This window comes from Euprymna scolopes, chromosome 23 (genome assembly GCF_053919585.1).
Source record: "Euprymna scolopes isolate OS-2025 chromosome 23, ASM5391958v1, whole genome shotgun sequence".
Classification (NCBI taxonomy): Eukaryota; Metazoa; Mollusca; class Cephalopoda; order Sepiida; family Sepiolidae; genus Euprymna; species Euprymna scolopes.
In genome coordinates this window covers 91180978-91203884 of record NC_136504.1, presented here as the reverse complement: position 1 = coordinate 91203884, position 22907 = coordinate 91180978, and the positions used below count along the sequence as shown (strand labels likewise).

Here is a 22907-nt window from a genome sequence, read left to right as displayed (position 1 = left end):
TAGCGTGTGTTATGAGTAAGGCCATGACAACAGAATATTCGTGTCATTGTTTTGTATCTCAGGTATATATCCGACACAGACACAGTTAATCAACCAAGAACCACAGCACTATATAAAAGCATATAAGATATCAACCGATACACACTCGAGAGTCAAAATAATGAAAACACTATGTTGTTGTCCTATCCCTTATTATGAATGTTATACTGCTTTATTAAAAATAAAATTTATTATATGTAAACTAACATTCTGAGTCAATTACCTAATTAAGATATATAAATTGAGGTTTTAAGCCTCGAATGTCTTTCATTCAGTGTTTGTGTTCTCAAATTAATTTTCTGCAGAAAAATCTCTCATACAAAAAAGACATCCACACGTCACTTAACCGATCGAACAAGCTATAAGCAAGTATTAATGAATCCATGCTAAAACTTTATGAACGTTTGCATATTCAATCACCACTTCAACACAAGCCTTTATTATAAAACTGAATCTCGTTATGTGCAGCTGTTACCTTTGCCTCTTTCTAATTAAGTTTTTTATATAGGCTATTAAAATAAAGGAAAACTTCCAGCAGACGGATTACATCAGTTATGGTGTAATTTCCTTTAGTTTTCATTTTTCTTCTTCGGTAAGTTCTCGGAAATCAAGGGGACTCCTCCTAATTTATACTTTGTTTGTTTATGAGATGCATGTAATCCGCCATTAAAATAACGTGCTGAGTCGGCATTGTAAGGCGTGACGTGAATGCGATATAAAGGAGTAGAATATATATCGACATAGAGATCGGAAGTGGAAGGGGGAGAAAAAAGAAGAAAAATAAAATCTCGTAGGAAGTTACGCTCGGTTAAGAGCCATCTGTTCTAGTGCCGTGTATTGACAGGCACCTGACTGGTGCTGTGTAGCCGGCCGATGTGATGGTCAGAAAGAGAGAACATATTGGTGTTAAATTCGTGTCAGCATTTAGTGTGGTAAACGCAAAGAATAAATAACGTCTATTTCACCTAGTTTGTTGTTTGTCGAGGTTCTCATTTTCTTTGCAAATATACCTATACCTATAGAGAGAACGACAACGTTACATAAATGGATAGTTGTGTGTTCAATCAAGATTCTTCCCCACTTCTCAAGCGTTGACTTAGTAAAAATTGAATAGCATTAATTTTATCTTGTGAAATAAACAATTAACTATTTTATTGTAGTCTTCCTTGGTCCTTTGAAACTCTAGAACAAGAATACATCTGGTCTACTAAAATATCTCGTAAAGTTGGTTGGTTGTTTTAGTTTTATGGCATATCAACCCTTTTTTAGGTTACTTAATGCCGAATCCAGTGACTTTGAAGAACAATTTTTTAATGGAATGTATTTGTTTTTTCAAGTCGGTTTCTATTTAACCCATAGTTGGGAACCTAACAGAATATTCATTTCATTATTTTGACTCAAGTACATATCCGACAGAGTTTGACGCAGTTAATCAACCAAGAACCACATCAATCTAACCCCGTCAAGATCAGAGTGAACCTGGGAGCAATGCCAATTTAAGGGTGGTTCTACACTTCCCAAAGCCCGCAATCTGGGGCCTCACTATCGGATATAGTTTAAGGTCATATCCAGGACCACAGATAAATGATGATTCTTGATGTACATAACTAAGAGATGGTGCACTATTTCTAGCATGTATCCGTGCATAGACGTGCCGGGAGATCTCTGTTTGGACTTTGAATACCGTTAAATTTTACTGTGAAGACATTTCATGTGAAATTGTCCTAGCAATTTCTTGTGCAGAGAGACCGCAGCCAGTCGTGGATGGTTTTAATTATCTGCTAGAGCACGTAATTAAAACTGTCCTATTATATGCATTAAGTTAGCTATGTTCTACTTCTGAGGTATATACATATCCCTATCGCTGTGCTAATATCGTCTGCTTTTTTATGTAATACAGAACTCTGATAATCTCGCTTCCTTTTCAGACGTATTGGAGGTACATGTGAAAGTAGTTGTGAGAGAGAAATAATAGTAGTAACAAACAAAACGTAACTGAAGGATAGTTAGAGAATTAGTTAAATAAATAAATAAATAAATAAATAAATAAGACGAACGAAGTAGAGAAACAAAGTAGCAATTTCAATAACATAAGTGAAGACAACAAAATGGATAACATAATTAAATTTGGGCTGGTGCATCTGCTACTAGTCTCTCGCTCCTAGACAAGGTTAAAAAAAGAGTCGCCAATCTGATAGGCCCTGAACTGGCATCTAATCTTCAGCCTCTGTCCCATCGACGAAACGTTGCATCCCTCTGCCTGTTCTACAAGTATTTTAATGCTGAATGCTCTGACGAACTGCAGACACGTGTGTCCCCATGACGTAAACACCCTCGACAAACCCGACAGGCAGCTAAATCCCATCCTCACACAGTAGAGATCCCTAGATGTAAAATATTTTTCTACTCCAGTAGTTTCTTCCCCAGAACCGCTAGACTCTGGAATTCCATTCCAGGTTCCTGATTCCCTAACTGTACTGACATGCAGAAGTTCAAGTGTAACGTGAACCGACATCTTGCTGCCCAAATTCCAACATAGTGCCCCAGTAGTTGCTGCCGCTGATAGTAGCCCCCTACACCAAAATGGCGATATGCCTTGTTTGGGGTGAAAATGTAATAAAAATAAATTAAAAAAATAAAAATAAATCAAGTAAATAAAGAGGAAGCGGGAAGTATTAATAGGAGCAGCAACGGTCCAGGACATAATATGTGTGCACTAACGTAGAATTTATTAATGTTGTGGTGGCAACCACTTATTTGCATATGCGAATAACATAACACTATAAATGGCAAGCCTAGGTTGGCCTTGGGGTGTCTTACTCAAATGGCACCGGAAGTGACGCCGGAGAGCGTACATGTCCTCCCACCAAGACTCTCTGACTCGACACCGTCATTTGTACATATTGTAAATATACCTTTTCTTTAATACACTTATTATTGCGTTATCTTGTTGTTTGCGTCTTCATTGTATTTCCTTACTAATTATTGTTCAACCTTGCAACCACAACAATTAATCTTCATCTAGTTAATCACGGATTATCTATTATTTACTAACTCAGTCTCAAGTACCCTGACTACTTTCATGTATATTATTCTAGATTGAAACAATATTTAAAAGAACAAAAAGCTTCTGTTTGAGTATATCTGTTTTTATTTTTCCATTTTTCTTATTAACTTTTTTTCTGGCGAGTCGAAATTCTTGATATAGGTTCCATAAGTATTGCTCATAACGTTTTCACCGGTTCGGACTGGTATCCTCAGCGAGGGTAAGTAGGACACTGGTGAGAGAGATGAACAGTGGAAAGTGTTAGTACTAACAAATATCCGTCTCTCTCACCAGCGTTCCACACTGAGAATGCTGGTCCGAACCGATGAAAACTTACGAGTAATAAATGCATAATTTCGAATCCAACACAAAAAAAGATAATAAAAAAAATTGGAAAAAATGTTTTGAAATTATCATTAGATAGACGTTTTCTGTTCTCTTTAAAAATGTTTGTTTAAATAAAATGTCATTCAAATACACAATTATTTTATATGTATAAATAACGACACTATCTTTGAAATGTATAAACATTACACCGGTTGTTGTAAGATTTAATTGTGTAATAAAAATCTTAAGAAATATGTCAACATAATCGCTGGAAGACCAGGTTGTAGCGAAATACAGATAACAGCCATAAAAAATATAACGCCTATCCTTAAAAGACCCCTCAAATATAAATTCAAATTACAATAATTAGATTCAGGGGAACACTTTTTGATCTCTTTATATTAAACAAAGTAAAATAAAAAAAAATAAATATATGCTAGGTATCACATTAAAATGGATTCAGTATCCACCTCAATTTGGGAACTTACGAGATCACCTTAAAAAGCGTCGGGAAGTAATTGCTTCTGACTAGGAGTTTAGTAATTTTTGTTACTTTATCGCTATTTCTTCTGGAAAGTGCTAGACTGAGATCAAATCTCCGGCTCCCCCTTGACAATGGAGAAAAATTTTCGTTTCTATCTCAGTGCACTAAGCGTCAGGCAGAAGTGTCTACGATCAGATATTTTTAAGAAAGTAAATATTTTTCTTGGCGTGGTTAATGTTTGTTTAAACGAAATACTACCCAAACACCCAATAACGCTTAATACATAAAAACATTGAATAACTAAGCACGTATACACTGTTTAAAGAATGTAATTACAAGTTATTTAATAAAAGTAAACTCGACTTTGATAACAATTATATTTTTCAAAATATCTTGAAAAAAATAAAAGCGAAAACATACAAAGGCTTTGTAATGTGACGACCTTTTTATCTTTACAGAACCCTTTCCTGAATATGGAATCGTCATTATTGTATTGGGAATTTTATTGCTCATAGTGTTGCTTACGGCCTTCTTCATTTACAGGTAAGAGTGTTTTCTTTTTAATATAATTCAATGTAGCAATATACTTGAATATGTTGTGTATTTCAGAAAAGTTATGAATGAATAATGCGTCGTCTATCACAAAGAAATTTTTCCAGAACTTTTTCTTTGTAGATTCTGTCGTCTTTGATGTTGTTGTTTCCACTCGTCATAGCGACATTATAATTTTGCAATATAACAACAATATATCATAACGTGTTTTTGTACGAGTGTTATAATTGTTTAATAACCAATTAGACAAGCTTAAACATTTTTTCCTCATGAGATATTCCAAAATAGCTAATCATCAGACACAAAATACACCTGGAATATATATATACAAAAGTATACACAATGAAACTATATATATATATACACACACATATACATATTTCACTTAAGTGATGCAATATATATATATATATATGTGTGTGTGTGTGTGATTTCATTTAAGTGATGCAAGATATATATATATATATATATATATATATATATATATATATATGATGAGAATGATGAAAATAGCATTCCGACAAAATAGAAAAATAAAGAGTTATGTGCTCAGCAATTTTTCGCCTTATTTCATCGAGAGGAAGTTCGAAATATAGACGAAACACTGAACATATAACTCAGTTTGTTCCTTTTTATCTCTCTCTCTCTCTCTCTCTCTATATATATATATATATATATATATATATATATATAGTTTCACTTTAGTTAGTGCATTATACATGCGTTCATATATCGTATGACGTAAAATATAACTACTTAAAAACTTCTCAAAAATAAACAATAATACGTTTTGCAAATTATTTAAATTGTGAAAATGGCACTCATATATATGTTTATATATATTATTTATTATAAGTTAAATTCTATGCACAAATATCATTATAAAATATTAGAATATATTATGTGTATTTATATATGTATATTTTTCACTTAAATATGGAAATGGGCGATAAAACTAACATTCTCTCCCTCTCTCTATCTATCTGCCTATGCAATTTTATAGTATGTTATAAAAGTATTTCACAGTTTAGCCGCCTGATGAACTGTGATACAGCGAAACAGTACTGTATGATTGATAACTTTATATGCATATATATATTTATATGTATATATCTATTAAGTTATATAAAAATGTATATACATATATTGTGTAGCTTCGAATAAAACGATATATATGTATATTATATGCATATAATTTATATATGTATAGTTTTTAAACTATCTGTAATACATTTCATATATTAAAAAATTACTTAAATTGTGAAAAAATAGGTGCACATTTATTACTATTTCAGTTATGTACGCATATTATAAAACGATTTATGTCATTTTATATATTTCTGCTATTCACTTCAATAAGTTAGTGGATTTTTAGTGTGGTAGTAGTATGAAAATATACTTATGGCAATCAGGCTACACGAAAACAGCGTTATTTATTAGCTAGTAATGAATTATAAACTTTCTGTGTAGCTTACTTGTCATAAGTATATTTCATACTACTGTTCTATATATATATATATATATATATATATATATATATATATATATATATATATATATGTGTGTGTGTGTGTGTGTGTATGTCCTTGGCATATGTTGGTCATTAAATTTTTCAAAAATATTCTACTTGAGCTAACGCTTGGGAGATGATTCGTTTAAATTATTTAGTTGATCTTGAAAAAGAAAGCTGTAATTGATGTATTGTTTTTTTGTACGAGTTTGAATCTAGCCATACGACTGTTGTGCCTGTGTGTCGATGGTTGATCGAACGACGATCACATGGGCGTAGACGCGTCAGCGGGATAACACCTTTAAAATACGAAGCTTTCTACTTAAAAAAAAATAAACAAGAAAAAAACAACGAATTTATCTTGTCGATATCAATCTGGGTATATAGGACGCACGTCTCATGTGTTGATTGAACGGCCCTCTCATGTGCGTAGACGCAGTCATGTCGATTATCAACGAAGCATTGATGTTGATCGAATTTTCATCTCACATCTGTTCTACAAATTCTAATACATTCTCCCGTGGAGAAAATGTTAATTTTCTCCGTGAAAGTGAGTCATTTCTGGTGTATGAGAATGGCGATGCATATTTAACCAGACACGTATTTTCTCTTTCAACTTGAAAAGCTGCAAGAATTTTCAAAAACTAACCGTTCTTGTCGAAAGAATATCTTCAAAACTATACACAAGTTATAGTTATTTTCTGACTCGATTTCCACACGTCAGTAAGTCTTTATAATTATCGTTTCATTCTTAGACCATTGGATCATTTAAACTAGATTTACCTACCCGATGTTGTCAGGATGTTTTATTTTTAACGTTTTTTTTCCTGTTATCTTTTCATTATTTTTTTTTTAATTTGTTGTTTTTTTTCATTGTAAAATTGTATTAGGGTGGTGCAAAAATAATGTCGTTTAACTACATATATATATATATATATATATATATATATATATATATATATATATACATATATATATATATAGTTGAATGTTAAAAAACGCCATTATTTTTGCACCGACCTTATACTATTTTTTAAACACGATTTTAAATATTCAATTTAATTATACCGTACAATTTACTCCTTAACCCATTCAATCACTACTTAAATACGCTTATTTGCATTGTATATCAGTATTCATTTTTTTTTTTCAATCAAATAGTGTTTCTCTGTTGGAACGCGTTTGAAAATATGTCTCATAAACATAACAGTATTGCTTTCATGTGTATTGCATTAAATAAACGTACTTGATCAGAAGACTCGATTTCTTACACTAATGATGCATTGTTTAGATTATTCGGACTACTGTTCTCATCTTTAGTGTTATTTTCACCACGTTTCGGCCAATGTAACCTCAAACTTTCTTCAGATGTATCTTACCGAACTTTGAAATCTTTCTACCGGGGACCTGCGCAGATTTCTACTGCAACCATTTATCTAATTTAAGAGGATAGCATGGTCTCCTTCACTTACACATGATCGCAATTAACAATTTTATTCAGTGTATCGTCCAGGCTGAGGAATGAACCTTCACCCTACGGAAGAGTGTTACTTACAATTAAATTTTACCAACTAATTTAACTGTTACGCCACGTGTCCTTGGGACAACAGAGAAGTCTAAATGAGGTAGGATGTTACATCGGCCGAAACGTTGTGAAAGTAACACTCTCTTTATGCGAACCACGTAATCCAAATAATTCGAATTGTATAAAGCAATTTAATTTTATGTTGTCTCTGTCTATATTGTTCGAATAATTCAATGCAAATCGTTTTCACTACTTTCAATTTACTAATAATTTTAAAGCCAAAGTTGACTTTGCATTCAATCATCTGAATGTTTTCAAATTACGTTTGACCCTTCAAAATTTAAAAGTAATTTATTTTAGGTTTCAACGATTAACAACAATATCAAGATGTCTGACATTTTGCGATTAAATTTTAATTACGTTTTGTTATGCTTTTAATGCTTCGTTCAATATTATGGTGCTGCAATTTATATTCCGATAAATAAACGATTAATAGTAAATTAAAATTAATGTCTGATCACTTGGAGAAAGACGCATACATATGAACATTTTATAAATATAACTTTTGTTCAGATAAATCAACAAAACGTTATTGGCGGCCTGCGTTAAGATACTACTCTCTCTTTCTCTCTCTCTCTCTCGCTCTCGCTCTCTCTCTCATCTCTCTCATAACAGTAATAATTAAGGGAAGGGTAGAAATTCCAGTGTGCCTTCTACAACATTCTGTTATTTATTGTTTAAAATAAACGTTTATCAGGAGCAACAGTTTTGGGAATAAATGACGATTTGTTCTTGCGTAATAATATAACAATGTACGGCATAATTACGTTAACACACCGGTTGCCGTTGGATCACCGAAGTTAAACAACGTTGAACCTGGTCAGTACTAAATGGGTGACCATTTGGGACTTCCAGGTGCTGTATGTGCTCTAGATTTATCTCGGCATTGTTTCCAGTCGGCCTGGACTTATCCTTGCCACTGGACCTAAGTAGTGCCTATTCAGGAGAAGTGTGAGTAGAGATTGCGTAACTGTTGCCTATGGCGAATATATGCAAATATCAATCCGTGAATAAAATTACGTCAAAGTAAGGAAAAAGAAAACCATTATAAAAAAAGAGAACCCACGTTCAAATCGACGTTCGCATCGACGTTTGAGAGAGTGCTTATAAGAGAATAGAAGAAGCACGATCACGGTTTATCTGGAAACGTACCCGAAAAATAAATTTCGTTGTTACAAAAAGAGTCGAGTTATTACTTGTCCTATGTTCCTTGCTGCGTACTCTGCTACAACGTGTTAGGTTGTGTGTCTACATGTTAACACGTGTGTAAACGTGTGTAACATTACAATGATACAATGACGAAAAATAAGTAAAAAAGAATATGTTTCTTCTATATCTAACTATTAGGTTGGTGCAAAAATAATGTTGTTTTTTTTTTTGGCGTTCAGCTTCAAAATATCATAACTCCTTTCTTAATATACTTCATAAATCGAAACAAGTAATGTGAAAATCGACACATTTTTGCCAACGAGAAACAAGTTTATTTATCCCATTAGCATAGAAATCCGGAGTTCTGGAAGCGATGAAGTTATTGAAGGCCAATTCGACATGATTTCGATTTTTGAAGCATTTTTCGCGCAGGAAGTTGTCGAGATGCTTGGACAAGTGATAATCGGTGGGCGGTAGGTCCTGTGAATATGGCGGATGAGGCAGAGTCTCGTAGCCCAATTTGTTAAACTTCTGCAAGGTTAGGTGAGCAACATGTGGGCGAGCATTTTCATGGAGGAGAATTGGTTCCTTCATACTGACCAATCTCGGGCATATACAGTGGGGCTTCTGGTGCATTTCGTATATTGGTCGACAGTAGTTCCTAGCCGTAATCGTTCCGCCCGGATTATAGAAGCTGTGATGGATGAGAACGGCCGCAGACCACTAAACACTAACCATAACCTTATTTTTGGTGCAATTACGACTTCGGGATGTATTGTGGAGCTTCTCCGGAATCCAACCACTGTGTCGAACGTCGCCGCTTGTCGTAGAGGATCACCTTATCACACGTCACAATCCGCTCAAGAAATGGGTCGTTTTTGTTTCGTAGAAGGAACGTAGAAGACACCTAAAAAACGACGATTTTTTTTAATTATCGTTTAATTCATGCGGCACCCATTCATTCAACTTTTTACCTCCTTATTTCATTTAAATGGCGAACGACTGTTGAGTGGTCGACCTCGAGTTCAACAGCAACTTCTCGTATGGTTTTGCGAGAATTTGCTTTAATTAAGACTTTCAAATATTCGTTATCAATCGCAGTTGGCCGGCCGCGGCCGTCTTCATCCTCGAGGCTCTCGTCCCCATTGCGAAATTTCTTGAACCATCTTGGGCCAAACGCATCCTTGATATCACGAGCTGTCTTGGCAACTTTTCGGCCTAGTTTGAACTGGAACAAGAAATTGTGCGAGTGCGGTATTTCAATGTTGTCCCTGCTGTTGAAATGCCTGCAAAAAAAAAATGAAGACCTTGAGAATGGTAACGAATAACATGATTCGGTAGAGCGCAAAACGCGCTTAAAATGATACATGACGTGGATATATATATATATATATATATATATATATATATATATATATATATATATATATATATATGGAATTAATCTAGAAATCTATATATCTACAAAAGTGAAAATGTGTGTGTCTGTCTACACTTCCCTACCAGATAACTCTGTCAATTTTCAGTCTACAGATTTGAGATTTGACGTAAGATGTATTGAGATTTGGGAATAGCTTTTTGATCGGTTTTCGGCCACAGATTTGGCTGTTAAAGTGTCAAAGTTTTACGATTTGACCGTTTGACAACTCTACTAAACTCCTCCACCAATTTTGGGTCTAAACACTTGTAATTTTAGATATAGGTTCCTTGGACATGGATCAAACTTTATAATTTGATTTGAGCCCAAAACAAATGTTCAAGGGTCATAATTGGGGTCCAAGTTTAAACAAAATTGACCTCTGCGGTATCTACCAAATTAGTCAGCCAACTTTTGGTCTAAACATTTTAAATGTTACATAAAGTGTATCCAGACATAGGGCAAGCTTTGTAACAATTTGGCTTCCAAGGGGTCAAAGATCAAAAGGTTTTACCTTTGCGGTATCTAACAAATTATTAAGCCAATTTTTGGTCTAAACATTTGAAATTTTATATAAAGGGTATTCATACATGCAGCAAACGTTTTAATCAGTTTTGGGCGAAAATTTCGCTGGCAGGAGATTATAGTTTACAGAGTAAACCTTTGCAGACTCTACCAAATTCCTCCGCCAATTTTAGTTCTAAACACTTGAAATTTTAGATTTAGGTTACTTGGACATGGGTCAAATATTTTATTTCAATTTCAGCCCAGAACAATAAATGTTAAGGAGTCAAAATTGTGGTCAAATTTTAAAAAAATTGACGTCTGCGGTCTCTATTAACTTTTCTCTATGGTAGTTAAGGGAGCCTATTATATAGAAAAGCATTACCGTACATATTCACATTTTCAATATATACATATGCACATAAAGATATCAACAGTACATAGGGGCCGAGCAAAGCCGGGTGGAACTACTAGTCATATATAAAAGTAACATATGTGAGAAAACGATATTGTTTTTACACAAACCTAATATTTATAAAGTTAGTATTTTTTTTTAAATAATAAATATTATCCGCCTTATGACTAGAAATAATTAGCAGGTAAATATTCTTTCAAAGCAATAGCATGCATATCGTTCTTTGATGTTTTTATTCAACAGAGACGGCTTTCAGCCACTAGGTGGAGATTTTTCTCTCAGCATCAAAACCAACGGGCTCCATTGTTGAAATGACTTGTTTCCTCTCTCTATCAATGGCTTCATACATGTTGACCATTTTTTCTGCTCATTTGTTTTCTTTATTTGCGTGCCCGTATTGCATTGGAATCTTTGGAATAAATTTGGGTATATATGACGAATTTAGAAGATTTAAGCGCAATTATCTGCTAAATCTATTCGAAAAGAGCACAAGTTCCTTACATGAAGATATTAAATGTAAACAAGGAACAATTCCGCTGTAAACAACATCTATTTTGGATAGCAATCGATATTTTCGAGCAGCCTATCTATATAATAATATTCTACAGTATCTTGTGTTCGGAAGTACGTTATCACTTTGTACAACATCTATCGCCAAACACGGAGATCAAAAATGAAACTAAGAAATAGCTAATGTCGTCAACCAAAAACATGTTCACATATTTTGAAATGAACTCGAAAACATAGCATTAATATAATTTGGTTGTCCTTTCGAATTAAATTCTTAAAGTATACGCATTACATATTTTAAATGTCAATATATTTAATTGTTTAAATTCTAAATGTGTAAACCAAAACGGGCCATATGGCATAATGGTTGGAAGCCAGTGTTTCTCAGTTGGAACGCATTCGAAAATGTGTCTCATTAACATGGCAGTATTGCTTTCCTATATATTGCGTTAAATAGACAAGTATGTTTGATCTGAAGACGCAATCTGTTACATTAACGATAGAACGAAATTTGTATTTTAATACGTCCTCCTAATAATGTTTCCCTAATGCACCAGGAAATCGGAGTTCAAGGCTAGGTCGAGTTTTACCGAAGACTTAAAAATGGTACTTGATACAACCTTAAATAAAACTCAGCATAATAAGGTGAGGACAATCATCGATGAGGTGAATGGTATGGATTGAGGCCCTCGTAATATATACATTTGAAAATAATTTCTGACGAGGACGCATCAGACCGTCTGAAACGTGCGTAAACGATTTCAATGACTTAAAAACATTATTACAATGATCCAAACATAATTCTCAATGAAAAACCAAGACACGGAATAATAAAATTATGTTAAAAAATACACATTGTTGGTGACTACTCCCTTATTTAAATATATATATATATATATATATATATATATATATATATATATATATATATATAGCATGAATGAAAAGAAAGCCTCGGATCACCCTCGACTATACCGGTCACTTTAGATTATCTATTTCTAATTAGGGAAATTATTTTAAAATAATTTAAATTGTCACAGTATATATATAAAAAAATAACAAAATTCAGTTTATTCATTAAAACATATATTAAGCTGAAATTTACAGCAGCAGGAAAAGCAATCTGTGGTTTACACATTGCTGAATGGTCACTCTGCCCGAAAGGTTCTTTAAATCACATTTTACATACGTTTGCAACCGTCGTGGTTGTATGTTAAGCATATGTAAACAAATACAAACTTTGTCCATACTGTACCAATTAAAGTTGTTAAGCAAATGCTTCGTCCACACGAGTCCTGGCGCATAGGAAAGAGGGTTTTGAACAGATACATAACTTATATCCCAATCATAATTAACGATCCTAAGTGACTACGTCAGCGTCTGATAAAGCCAAACTCTTCCCCAAAATCTTCCCACTAAACTTTACCCTGACTAATCAGGGCTCCCTACCCTCTCAATTTCGTCCCAGGACTGAAAATACTCTTAGTTATCACAAAACTGCATCTCGAACTAGTTCCTATACTAACCAAATTGTTTAAACGCTGCATTAAGGAGAGATGTTTCCCAACGTCATGGAAAACCTCAACAGTCTGTCCAGTATTTAACAATACGGGAGATCATTCCTCTGCATCTTAGTATAGACCAATCAGTCTCTATTGCGTCGTGAGTTAAGTTACCTCAGTCTATTATAAATAGAGAAGTTGTCAACTACCTCAACAAAAATAACCTATTCAGTGGCATGCAATATGATTTACGTTCTAAGAGATACGCAGCTGATGTACTACCGTCACGTTCATGGCACGTGTTCGACTGAGCTCCAATCCATGGTCTCCTGCAAAACGTTTATAACAAATACTCGTTTACCTACAACAACTGTCAACACATTTTATCTCTCTATCTCTGCTCAAAACTAAAAGTAAATTACGTACGCAGAGTTTCTTTCCTAGAACTGTCCCTCTGTGGAACAAGATACCGTAACGATATGACGATAGCTGACTATTACTTGGTCGTTTTCAGGTCTAATGTAAATAAGTTTTAGTTAAATCGTTTTTCAATTAACTAAACCCCATTGAAGTTCCACCATCACTGATCATTGATTGAATTGCCCCACTAAAATCACAGTATCAATGAATTCACATGTAAAACTAAAAGTAAATGATGTAAGGCAGAGTTCATTCCCTAGAACTGTTCGTCTTTGGAACAAGATACTGTGATGCTGCTTTCCAGCTGACTATAACTTGGTTATTTTCAAGTCTAACCTTTATCCTTAAGTGGCGTCAAGTAAGTGTCAATTATACTCATGTCTACTCATGTAATGAGAACCTTTTTTCATAAGGGTACGCTAGACTTTGTGATTTAAAGCTTGGGATGTAATTAATTTCTGATAGAATTTTGCGTAGGCGTTGTATTTACTTTGTGTGTGTAAAGATCTTTAAAGAACGTCCATGGCAGATTTAATTGCGAAGAAATGTGGAAGTCTCGAAGTAATTACCTGCTTAATTCATCAGCATTAAGGAAATTTATTAAAATGACAACATTACGAAGACAAGATACAACGTATGAAATTACACAACTTGCATGATAGAAATAATGGACTTTTAGCTTCGTATAAATAAGTCTTGTTAGAAAGTAATTTTATGATGAATTATTTCTGAAAAAAAAAATGTCGCACGAAGAAAACAATCTGATGTTTGTGTTTAAATGGAGAGACATGAAGCTAATTATATCTGACTTCATTTAAAACATGACTCCATTCACGAAGACCAACAATTAAGGATGTTCCTCTCTTAATGGCAATGTACATTAACACGCATTTTCCGGCATTTTAATTTTATAATGAAAAAAATTGGGTTTGTATTACTGTACACATAGATTCGAAAAAGTTGTCAAAAAACAAATATATAACAAATAAATGCTATCAAAAGCAAGATACGTTACTTTTCTACCAAACCGGATATATTTTTCGTATTTTTATTCAATGTAACATGTTTATTCAGCTCGAAAACCTTACATTGTTTACCGATGTATTGGAAAATTCAAAATGGCGCCCAACTCTCTCTTTAACACGGTAAGTTCGGGAAAAGGTGTTATAAATAATATACTAGACAAGGTACTATTAAAACCCACTGAATATATGTCAACCTATGTCACAGTAATATATACTGAGCGAGTTTCTAACAGTATTTTGTCTGGTTTTATATTTATAACACCTGTTCCCAAACTTACCGTCTTAAAGAGAGAGTCGGGCGCCATTTTGAATTTTCCAATACGTCGGTAAACACAGTACGTTTTTCGAGCTGAATAAACATGTTACATTAAATAAAAACACTGAAAAAATATCCAGTTAGGTAGAAAAGTGACTTATCTTGCCTTTGATAACATTTATTTGTTATATATTTGTTTTTTTTGACAACATTTTCAAATTTATATACTTCTCTCTCCATCATTTGTCTTTCGCTCTGTTTATATATATATATATCTCAGATACCTGCTGCCCCGATCCAACTTTACTTATACATTTACTGATTATTTATAGTTAAATTAACAGATAACTTACCGAAATGTAATAAACAAGAATGCGTCCCATTTTGACAAGTGAAATATAAACAGTACAAAGAAAAGTGAATACTGATAAGGGGTATACATTGAAAAGATAATGACGGCTATAGAAGATAGTGATGATTGGTCACAGTAAAACGATAATACGTATGAAACACGATTATGGTTGGTTCGGTTTGGTTGTTTTTCTTTTACGGCATATCAGCCCTTTTCAGGTTATTTAATGCCGAATCCAGTGATTTTGAAGAAAACAATTTTTATAGAATATATTTGTTTTTTTTTTGTTGTTTTTTTTTCAAGTCGGTTTCTATTTAACCTATAGTTGGGACCCTAACAGGTACTACCACTCCGGGTCAGAGTGGACCTAAGAACAATGTCAATTAAGGGGTAGCTCCACACTCCCCAAAGCCCGCAAACTGGGGACTCACCATGGGATATAGTTTAAGGTCATATCCAGGACCAAACTCGATTATGTAATGCTGAGTTCAGCCCGCTATTTTTTTCTTTGCATCAAAGTAAATTACGTCAAATAAAGCCCACATCAACACGGTTCCGCCTATAAGCTTTATACCAAGATTATTGACTAATTAACGTGTTAACCGTTTTACATAGAGAGATATTTATAAACACACATCCATTTATACACACACACCCTTTATATATATATATATATATATATATATATATATATATATATATATATATATATAATGTTTTTATTTGTTTTTGTTAGCGATATTCTCTTGAATGAATTCAAGTATTTATGCGAAAGTGCATTTTTACCTAAATGCTTGTTGGGAATAATTTTCCCATTGACCAATCTGGTACTCCCTTTTAATGGGGAGCGGCATATATATTATTTTTAAAATATAATTATCCACTGACACGTGGGTCGTCGTCCACGACTCATCAGAGTGGCTGAATCTAGTAAATTGAATCTAGTGAAATTATATATATATATATATGTATATATATATATATATATATATACACACACACGCGTACATTCTTGTATATGTTTTGTGTATAGTGTCGTCAACACTTGTGCTTTGTGTTCTGGCATTGTTTGTTTTTATCTAGTACAATATAGTCGTTCCTTGAGACTGATAGCATTGCCACATCCGTTTATTCCTGGCGGTATTTTCCCTTTCTCTCCTGATTCCCCTACGTGCCTCTCTTCAACTTTCTGTGATCCGTAACCAGCTGAAATAGAAAACGCGTTAAGCTTGACCCATGGAGAGATATACAGCTAAAAGTTCGCAAGCTTTTCCTGATAAGGAATCTTCCAACGAAACGAAAAACGTAAAAGCAGCGTCAGCATTTGCGACGACAGGTTAGCGATCCGATCAAAAAGCTATGCCGTAAAGCAACTGGCTTCCATCAAAACTGCGCTTTCTTTTTTTTTTAGTTTATTTATGTTTTGTTTATTTTAGTAATTCGCTTATCTATTTTATTATATGTTGGTTACATCCCTTGGAAATCAAAGTGAACCATCTCCTGAGGCATTCAACGAAATAATCTTTTTATTTGAAAACTTCTTTTATCTTTCGCTTTTTTTCACAATTTTCTTGTACTTAAAACAGTACAGTAATTTTATGCTAAATAAGTGTAGAATCCAAAGGCTAGCAAGAAAAACACACTATATCATATACAAGATATATATATATATATATATATATATATAACAGATGATTCTCGCAGATAAGGAATTCATTTTTATAACATGAATAGGCTAGCCAAATTAATGAAAAATAGAAAACTAGATCTAATATATGTAACCTTTTCTGTGAAGATTAAGGGAGGTGCTGCTTGATCAACACTGCTGTGGAGTCATTATTTAATATACTGTTTCGTTTTTAAATGCCTGAAACAGTGTTTCATGGTAAACAACTGATGATCCCTTAAATTAACATTAGTACTATAGTGAATTCGAGAGAGCAATTTGATGCTTTGATTGCTGGCGATTAAATGACTTACTGACTGAATAGTTAAACAAATGATAAAAAATATTTAAAAAAAAATAATTTTTTTATATAGATTTAAATGTTAAAACTCTTCCAAGACTTAATATAAATGTAACAGCAATCTACTATAATAACACAATAATTATTCTTTCTACAGACGACAAGTGTTTCATGATTACGAAATCATCAGTGTAGTAGATAAACATTCTTGCCGGCTATGAGATTCGAACCCAGCTACGAAGCAATCTGTTGCTCCATTCGCTAAGCCTTTAACTCAAGGCCGCATAACAATTGGTATGGGTATAAGAGAACTGTTAAACTTCGAACTCGGGCGAATACACTAGATAATCTAGAGTGTTCGAACGAACGTAAGTAGTGAACATTGCATAAACGCTAATTAACTGCTTTATAATTACTATTTTGAAAATAATGTCCATCCTTAAGTACTCTTGATGATTATAATTTAACAATAATTATTCTTTATACCTACATATACTAGGGTTTCATGCTTACACAGTTTTCAAGTGATATACAAATTACCATTAGTGTATGAAACGCTGATTTTTGTGTAAACAAAGTGCTTAGGTACTTGGGAAAATTTCAAAACATTGTTAATTCACTGCCCGCATAGCAGCAGCCGTTTAGCGCAATGTTTGAAGCTCCGAATGTCGTTTGGGCGATCGAGTTTCGATCCTAGCTTGAGGTAGTTGCTTGTCTAGCCGAATTGATGAACTGTGAAACAGCGAAACAGTATTTTAAGTGGATGACTATATATATATATATATATATATATATATATACATATATATATATATATACATACATACATGTGTGTGCCTGCGTGCGCGCGTATATATATATATATATATATAGTGATGGAATGATTCCAATATTTTTCCCGATTCCGATAAAATTACTGATATCGTACTGAATTCTTGTTCCGATACATTTACCGATTCCGATTCTTCATAAATCTCTCAATATTTAAATATAGAGTTGTTATTTTTCCCGATTTCTGTTAAAAAAAAAATATGCAGATATTTTCCTAAGCGTAAAATTACACTTGTGGAGGATGAGCTATCGATTTTAGCTTTACTGGTATTTTAAAATCAATAAACATTTATTATTTTATCATTATTACCAGCAACGGAAGATTTTACTTTAAACAAAATTCCAGAAAATAAAAGAAAAGAAAATTAAAAGAATCGTTTTGTCATCGGAAAATAAGCATCAATTTTTTCGATTCCGATACCGATTCCCATACCCCCAAATGTGTCGATTTTTCCGATTCCCGATTCTGATTAATCGTCCTAACACTAATATATGAGTGAGAGAGAGAGTTCAGTTCAGTAGCCTCATGATTCAAAATTTCCAATGAAATCTCAGTTAAAACTAAAAGTAAATTCTGTAAGCAGAGCTTATTCCTTAGAACTGTGTGTCTTTGGAACAAGATACCATGAGCAAACTATAACAGTCGTTTTCAAGTCTAATGTAAATAAATTTTTGCTAACTCGTTCTCTCAAATAACTAATCTCTACTCAAGTTCCACTATCACTGATCATCGATTGAATTGCCTCACCAAAATACCTAATACTTATTAACCTTTATCATTGAGTGGCCTCTAGGTTTTGGCACATATGTAGCTTAAAATATCTGTCTTAATAAAGAAAATTATATCAAAATACAGCTCTGCATTTTAGTGAGCACTATTTTATAAATACTGGAGTTCCATTAGATTATCATTTACAAAACAACATCATTGCATACATATGTATGGAAATAAAACGGAAAATTTAAATTTTTTCTGAGTGCATCAGCGTTTCGTCTTCATTTAAGAGATTTACGCAGGATGACTGATTTGAAGGAACTAAATTTGAAAAGAAACAGCATAACCTGGAAATACCTTGTGTGTATATGTAGATGACTACAATATGGCCGTCTTCAAGTCCAATTTGAACAAGTTCTTGATTAACCGTTCCTCTTACGTAATTAAATTTTATCAAATTTACACTTCTAACGATTACTATATTGTCCTTTGGACCACTGTTCACTCTTTAACCCTTATCCTCGAGAGGTGTCTGGACCTTGATAAGTTGTGATACCCTTGTAAAAAATATTATCTGCATATGTAAACATTTTATACATAAATAAAAGTTAATTAGATTCTCGAAGTTAAACAACTATAACATTGCATCTGGTAAATCGATATTGGATTCTACATAGTTTTCCCCCCTCTGTTAGGGAGGAGGAATATGGCTTTCAGAACTGATTCAATGCATCTCTTTCATGTCATATACATATGAGGTATTTCCAAATACAGCATTTGTGTTTTGGATTCACTTCAATTCAATCAGCATAAGGAGGTCGTTTAAACGAAGACGAAAACGTTGCCAAACTCAATTCTTTTAGTTTCTCATTTTTATTTTTAATAGCTTGGAATAATTCCCCCCCCACGCTTTATCTGTGCCTAAACCTAAACGTAAATTCTATTAACAAAGCTTCTTTCTTCGAACGGCACACCTGTGGAATACTCTTCCGTTTACCTGCTTTCCGATGGTCGCCATCAAGTCCAATGTACACAAGTTCTTCATGAGCCATTCCCCTTAAGTAATCCAATTTTACAAAATTTACTCTTTTAACGATTACTATGATATTGTCCATTTGACCACTGTACACTCTTTAACTCTTATCCTCGAGTGACCTCTGGACCTTGATAATTGGTGATACTCTTGTAAAAAAATTATCATCTGCATATGTAAACATTTAATATATAGATAAAAGTTAGTTAGATTCTCGAAGTTAAACCACTATAACATTGCATCTGATAAATCGATATTGGATTCTACGTAGGCAATAAGTTAGGGAAATGTTTCATCCCACATTCTTTACAGAAAAACGAAATGCTAATACGTTTCATCGATTGAATAGTCTGATCGGACAGATATTTCTTTCGCAAAATTCACCATCTCTGGCAATGGTCACGATCTGTCTGATTCTCTCTCCACAGATTTTATATCTAAGGGGATATAAAATAACTAGTTTCCAACATCGCTCACCGACTCATTATATACTACCTAGAGATTTAAAAAGAGACGCAAATGTATTTATATAATAGATTGTTAACGAAGACTATTTTGTAATAAAAAGCACTTTATGTGAAAATGAAAGCAGCTTATGGAATTATTACTTGCGTATGTATTCATTTCTTTTAGTTTTTTTTTTTTTTTTTATTAAAACTAAGTTTTGAAAACTATGTACTAACAAGTATTATGAAAAGTCTTATTCACAATATCCATGATTCTCATTTGTATATTGAAAACCAACACAGTTATTTACATTTGCATTCACCTCCTGCTTCTTATTATTTTAAGCAAACTTTATTATGCTTAGAAGTATGGCGTGGTTTGCTTGAAGCATTGTTAAACGAATAAAAGGTATTGTTGAAGGCGTGCAATGCAGGAATGTAGAGTCGTTATGAACAGATAAATAAATAAATGAATGATAAATAATTCAATTTTTTTATTATTATTATTTATTTATTTATCGACCTGATTTTTTTAACTGTGGATGGTACTGATTCCAAAGGTCCTTTCGGGTAATAACCCATCATCAGTGGAGATGGAAATCCTCTCTCTAGACTGTAAATTGTACAATTTACAGCGAGAGGATTTGTTTCTCCGAAAGGACCTTTCGAATAAGTACCATCCACCGTCGAAAAAAAATCTGTTAGATAAATAAATAAATAAAAATATATATTAACCATATTGAATTATTCATCATTCATTTATTTATTTATTTCTCTGCTCATAACAAGTGTACATTCCTGCAGTGTAAGCCTCCAAAAATACCTGATATTATGCTTAGGTTTAAAATTAAAACAATGCTGTTCTTACTTGTTAGCTTAAACCAAACCCCAACTAACATAAAAAGTATTTTAATGTCTTTAAACTGTCGATGGAAAAAAATTAATTTTCAATACGTTTTATACATACAGTTTTGTTTGACTTTTTATTTTCATCAGAATATTTGTGAGATTTCAGTGTATTGTATTAAAGCATCTAGTTAGTACATAAGAGTGTTCACAGATGGATCAGGAGACCAGGGTTAAATACTCGATCGAGCCATACAAAAGATTTATAAATTATCCTTGATAATCAATTGCTAAATACTCAGCATTATAAGGGTAAGACTATGGGCAAGAGGAGTCATCCGTGTACGTGAGTACAACCATCCGCTACTCCTCGATTCTATAGTTAGGATGCACTAATTACACCAGATGTTAAGAATTTTAATTCAATCTCATGACGCTTAAGCTTAAACCTTGAATGTTATTGTTGTGGGGTACACATCACCCCTAGTTAAGAACTAAGTGGAATCAACTAGTCCTATGAATACTTCTAGTTTTAGAGACTAAATGGAGACACTCATACACTATTTAACCGCGTGCTACGAACACGTTCCTCACATACCATTTTAGTGGCTTCTGTATTCTTTATGATGAATACATATTACATTTTATACACTTTACACTGCTTGTGGTTTCTTTCTACAGCAGTTATAATGTATTTTTATTAAATTGGCATAGGCATTCTAGACATAGGGTTTGGTAACATTATAGTTTTATTCTATTTTTTTTTTAATGGGAATGAATGTGGTGCAAAAATTTTCTGTTTAAAGAATTGACTTAACGTCCTCTTAATAATAAAAATCAAGTAACTTGTTATTATTGGTTATAAAAGTAACATATGGATGACGTTGTATGCCTTAACCTATCTTTTACTCCGATATATATATGCTATATATGTTATGCCTTCACATATATATATAACATATATTGAAGTAAAACTAAGTAAGAGTAGCAGCAGTTCTTGAAATACATGAAGTATGTGTCTGTATTATATATATTCAGAAGTTTAGATAATCTATCGGTACCGTCGGTTTAAAACCTGATAATAGGGAACCGTTTTAGGTCCCAATATCAAACTCTCTTTAGCTTATCTATTGAATTTCAGAAGCTGAAGAAAGCTTCATATTAGGACCTAAACGGTTCCCTAACGGTTTGAAACTGTCGATACCGATGGATTATATTATCTAAGCTTCTGAAAAATATAAATACGACGCTCTTATTTTGAATATTTTTCATTATAATAGAGCACTTTGTTGGAATTCTTTTTTTCACAAAAATATAACTAAGTACATGTATGTATATATATATATATATATATATATATATTTACATATAGTATGTATGGAAGTATATATATATATATATATTAGTTCTCGCGCGAAAAAGTAGGACACAAAATGTTTTAAATAATAATAATAATAATCGAATAACAATAACAAAGACTTTCGCTGGCGAAGACTACTATTGAGCGTAACCAGTTATGCAGTCCTTTTGAAAGTTCCATCTCTATTTTTCTCGTTATCTACTGAATATTTTTAATGAAATCTATGTGAAATATGTTCCTTATTAAATTGTAAAGATTTTCTATTCTGAAAGAATTTTTTTAAAAAGTAATCTAAAAAAGTTATTTTAAAGTTTTTGTTTAAAAAATTCAGATTTTCTCATTATTAAGACATGTATGACAAAGAGGGGGTTGCAAAAAAGTGTTGTGGTGTGAGGAGAAATACAAACTGAAACAGGGAGAATATTCAGACCTGCAATAATACAAAGAGGGGGTTGCAAAAAGGAGTTGTGGTGTGAGGAAAAATACAAACTGAAATAGAGAGTAGGAGAGTTTTTATAAATATATGAAAAACCACATTCACTTTTTTTAATCCAAATTAATAAATTAAATAAAATATAATCTTAAAAAGATAGGATACAAGTTAGAAAAGCATTTC

The 22907-nt window shown here is 32.9% G+C and overlaps 1 protein-coding gene across 1 annotated transcript in view; it reads left to right on the top strand.

Moving 5' to 3' along the window:
* The window catches only part of LOC145246050 (atrial natriuretic peptide receptor 1-like), a 1007513-nt gene that overhangs the window by 544239 nt on the left and 440367 nt on the right, over nucleotides 1–22907 (top strand). Inside the window, exon 7 of the mRNA XM_080107893.1 lies at nucleotides 4355–4439. Coding sequence (XP_079964019.1) covers nucleotides 4355–4439 — 85 coding nt within the window. The remainder of the gene's footprint in view (nucleotides 1–4354; nucleotides 4440–22907) is intronic.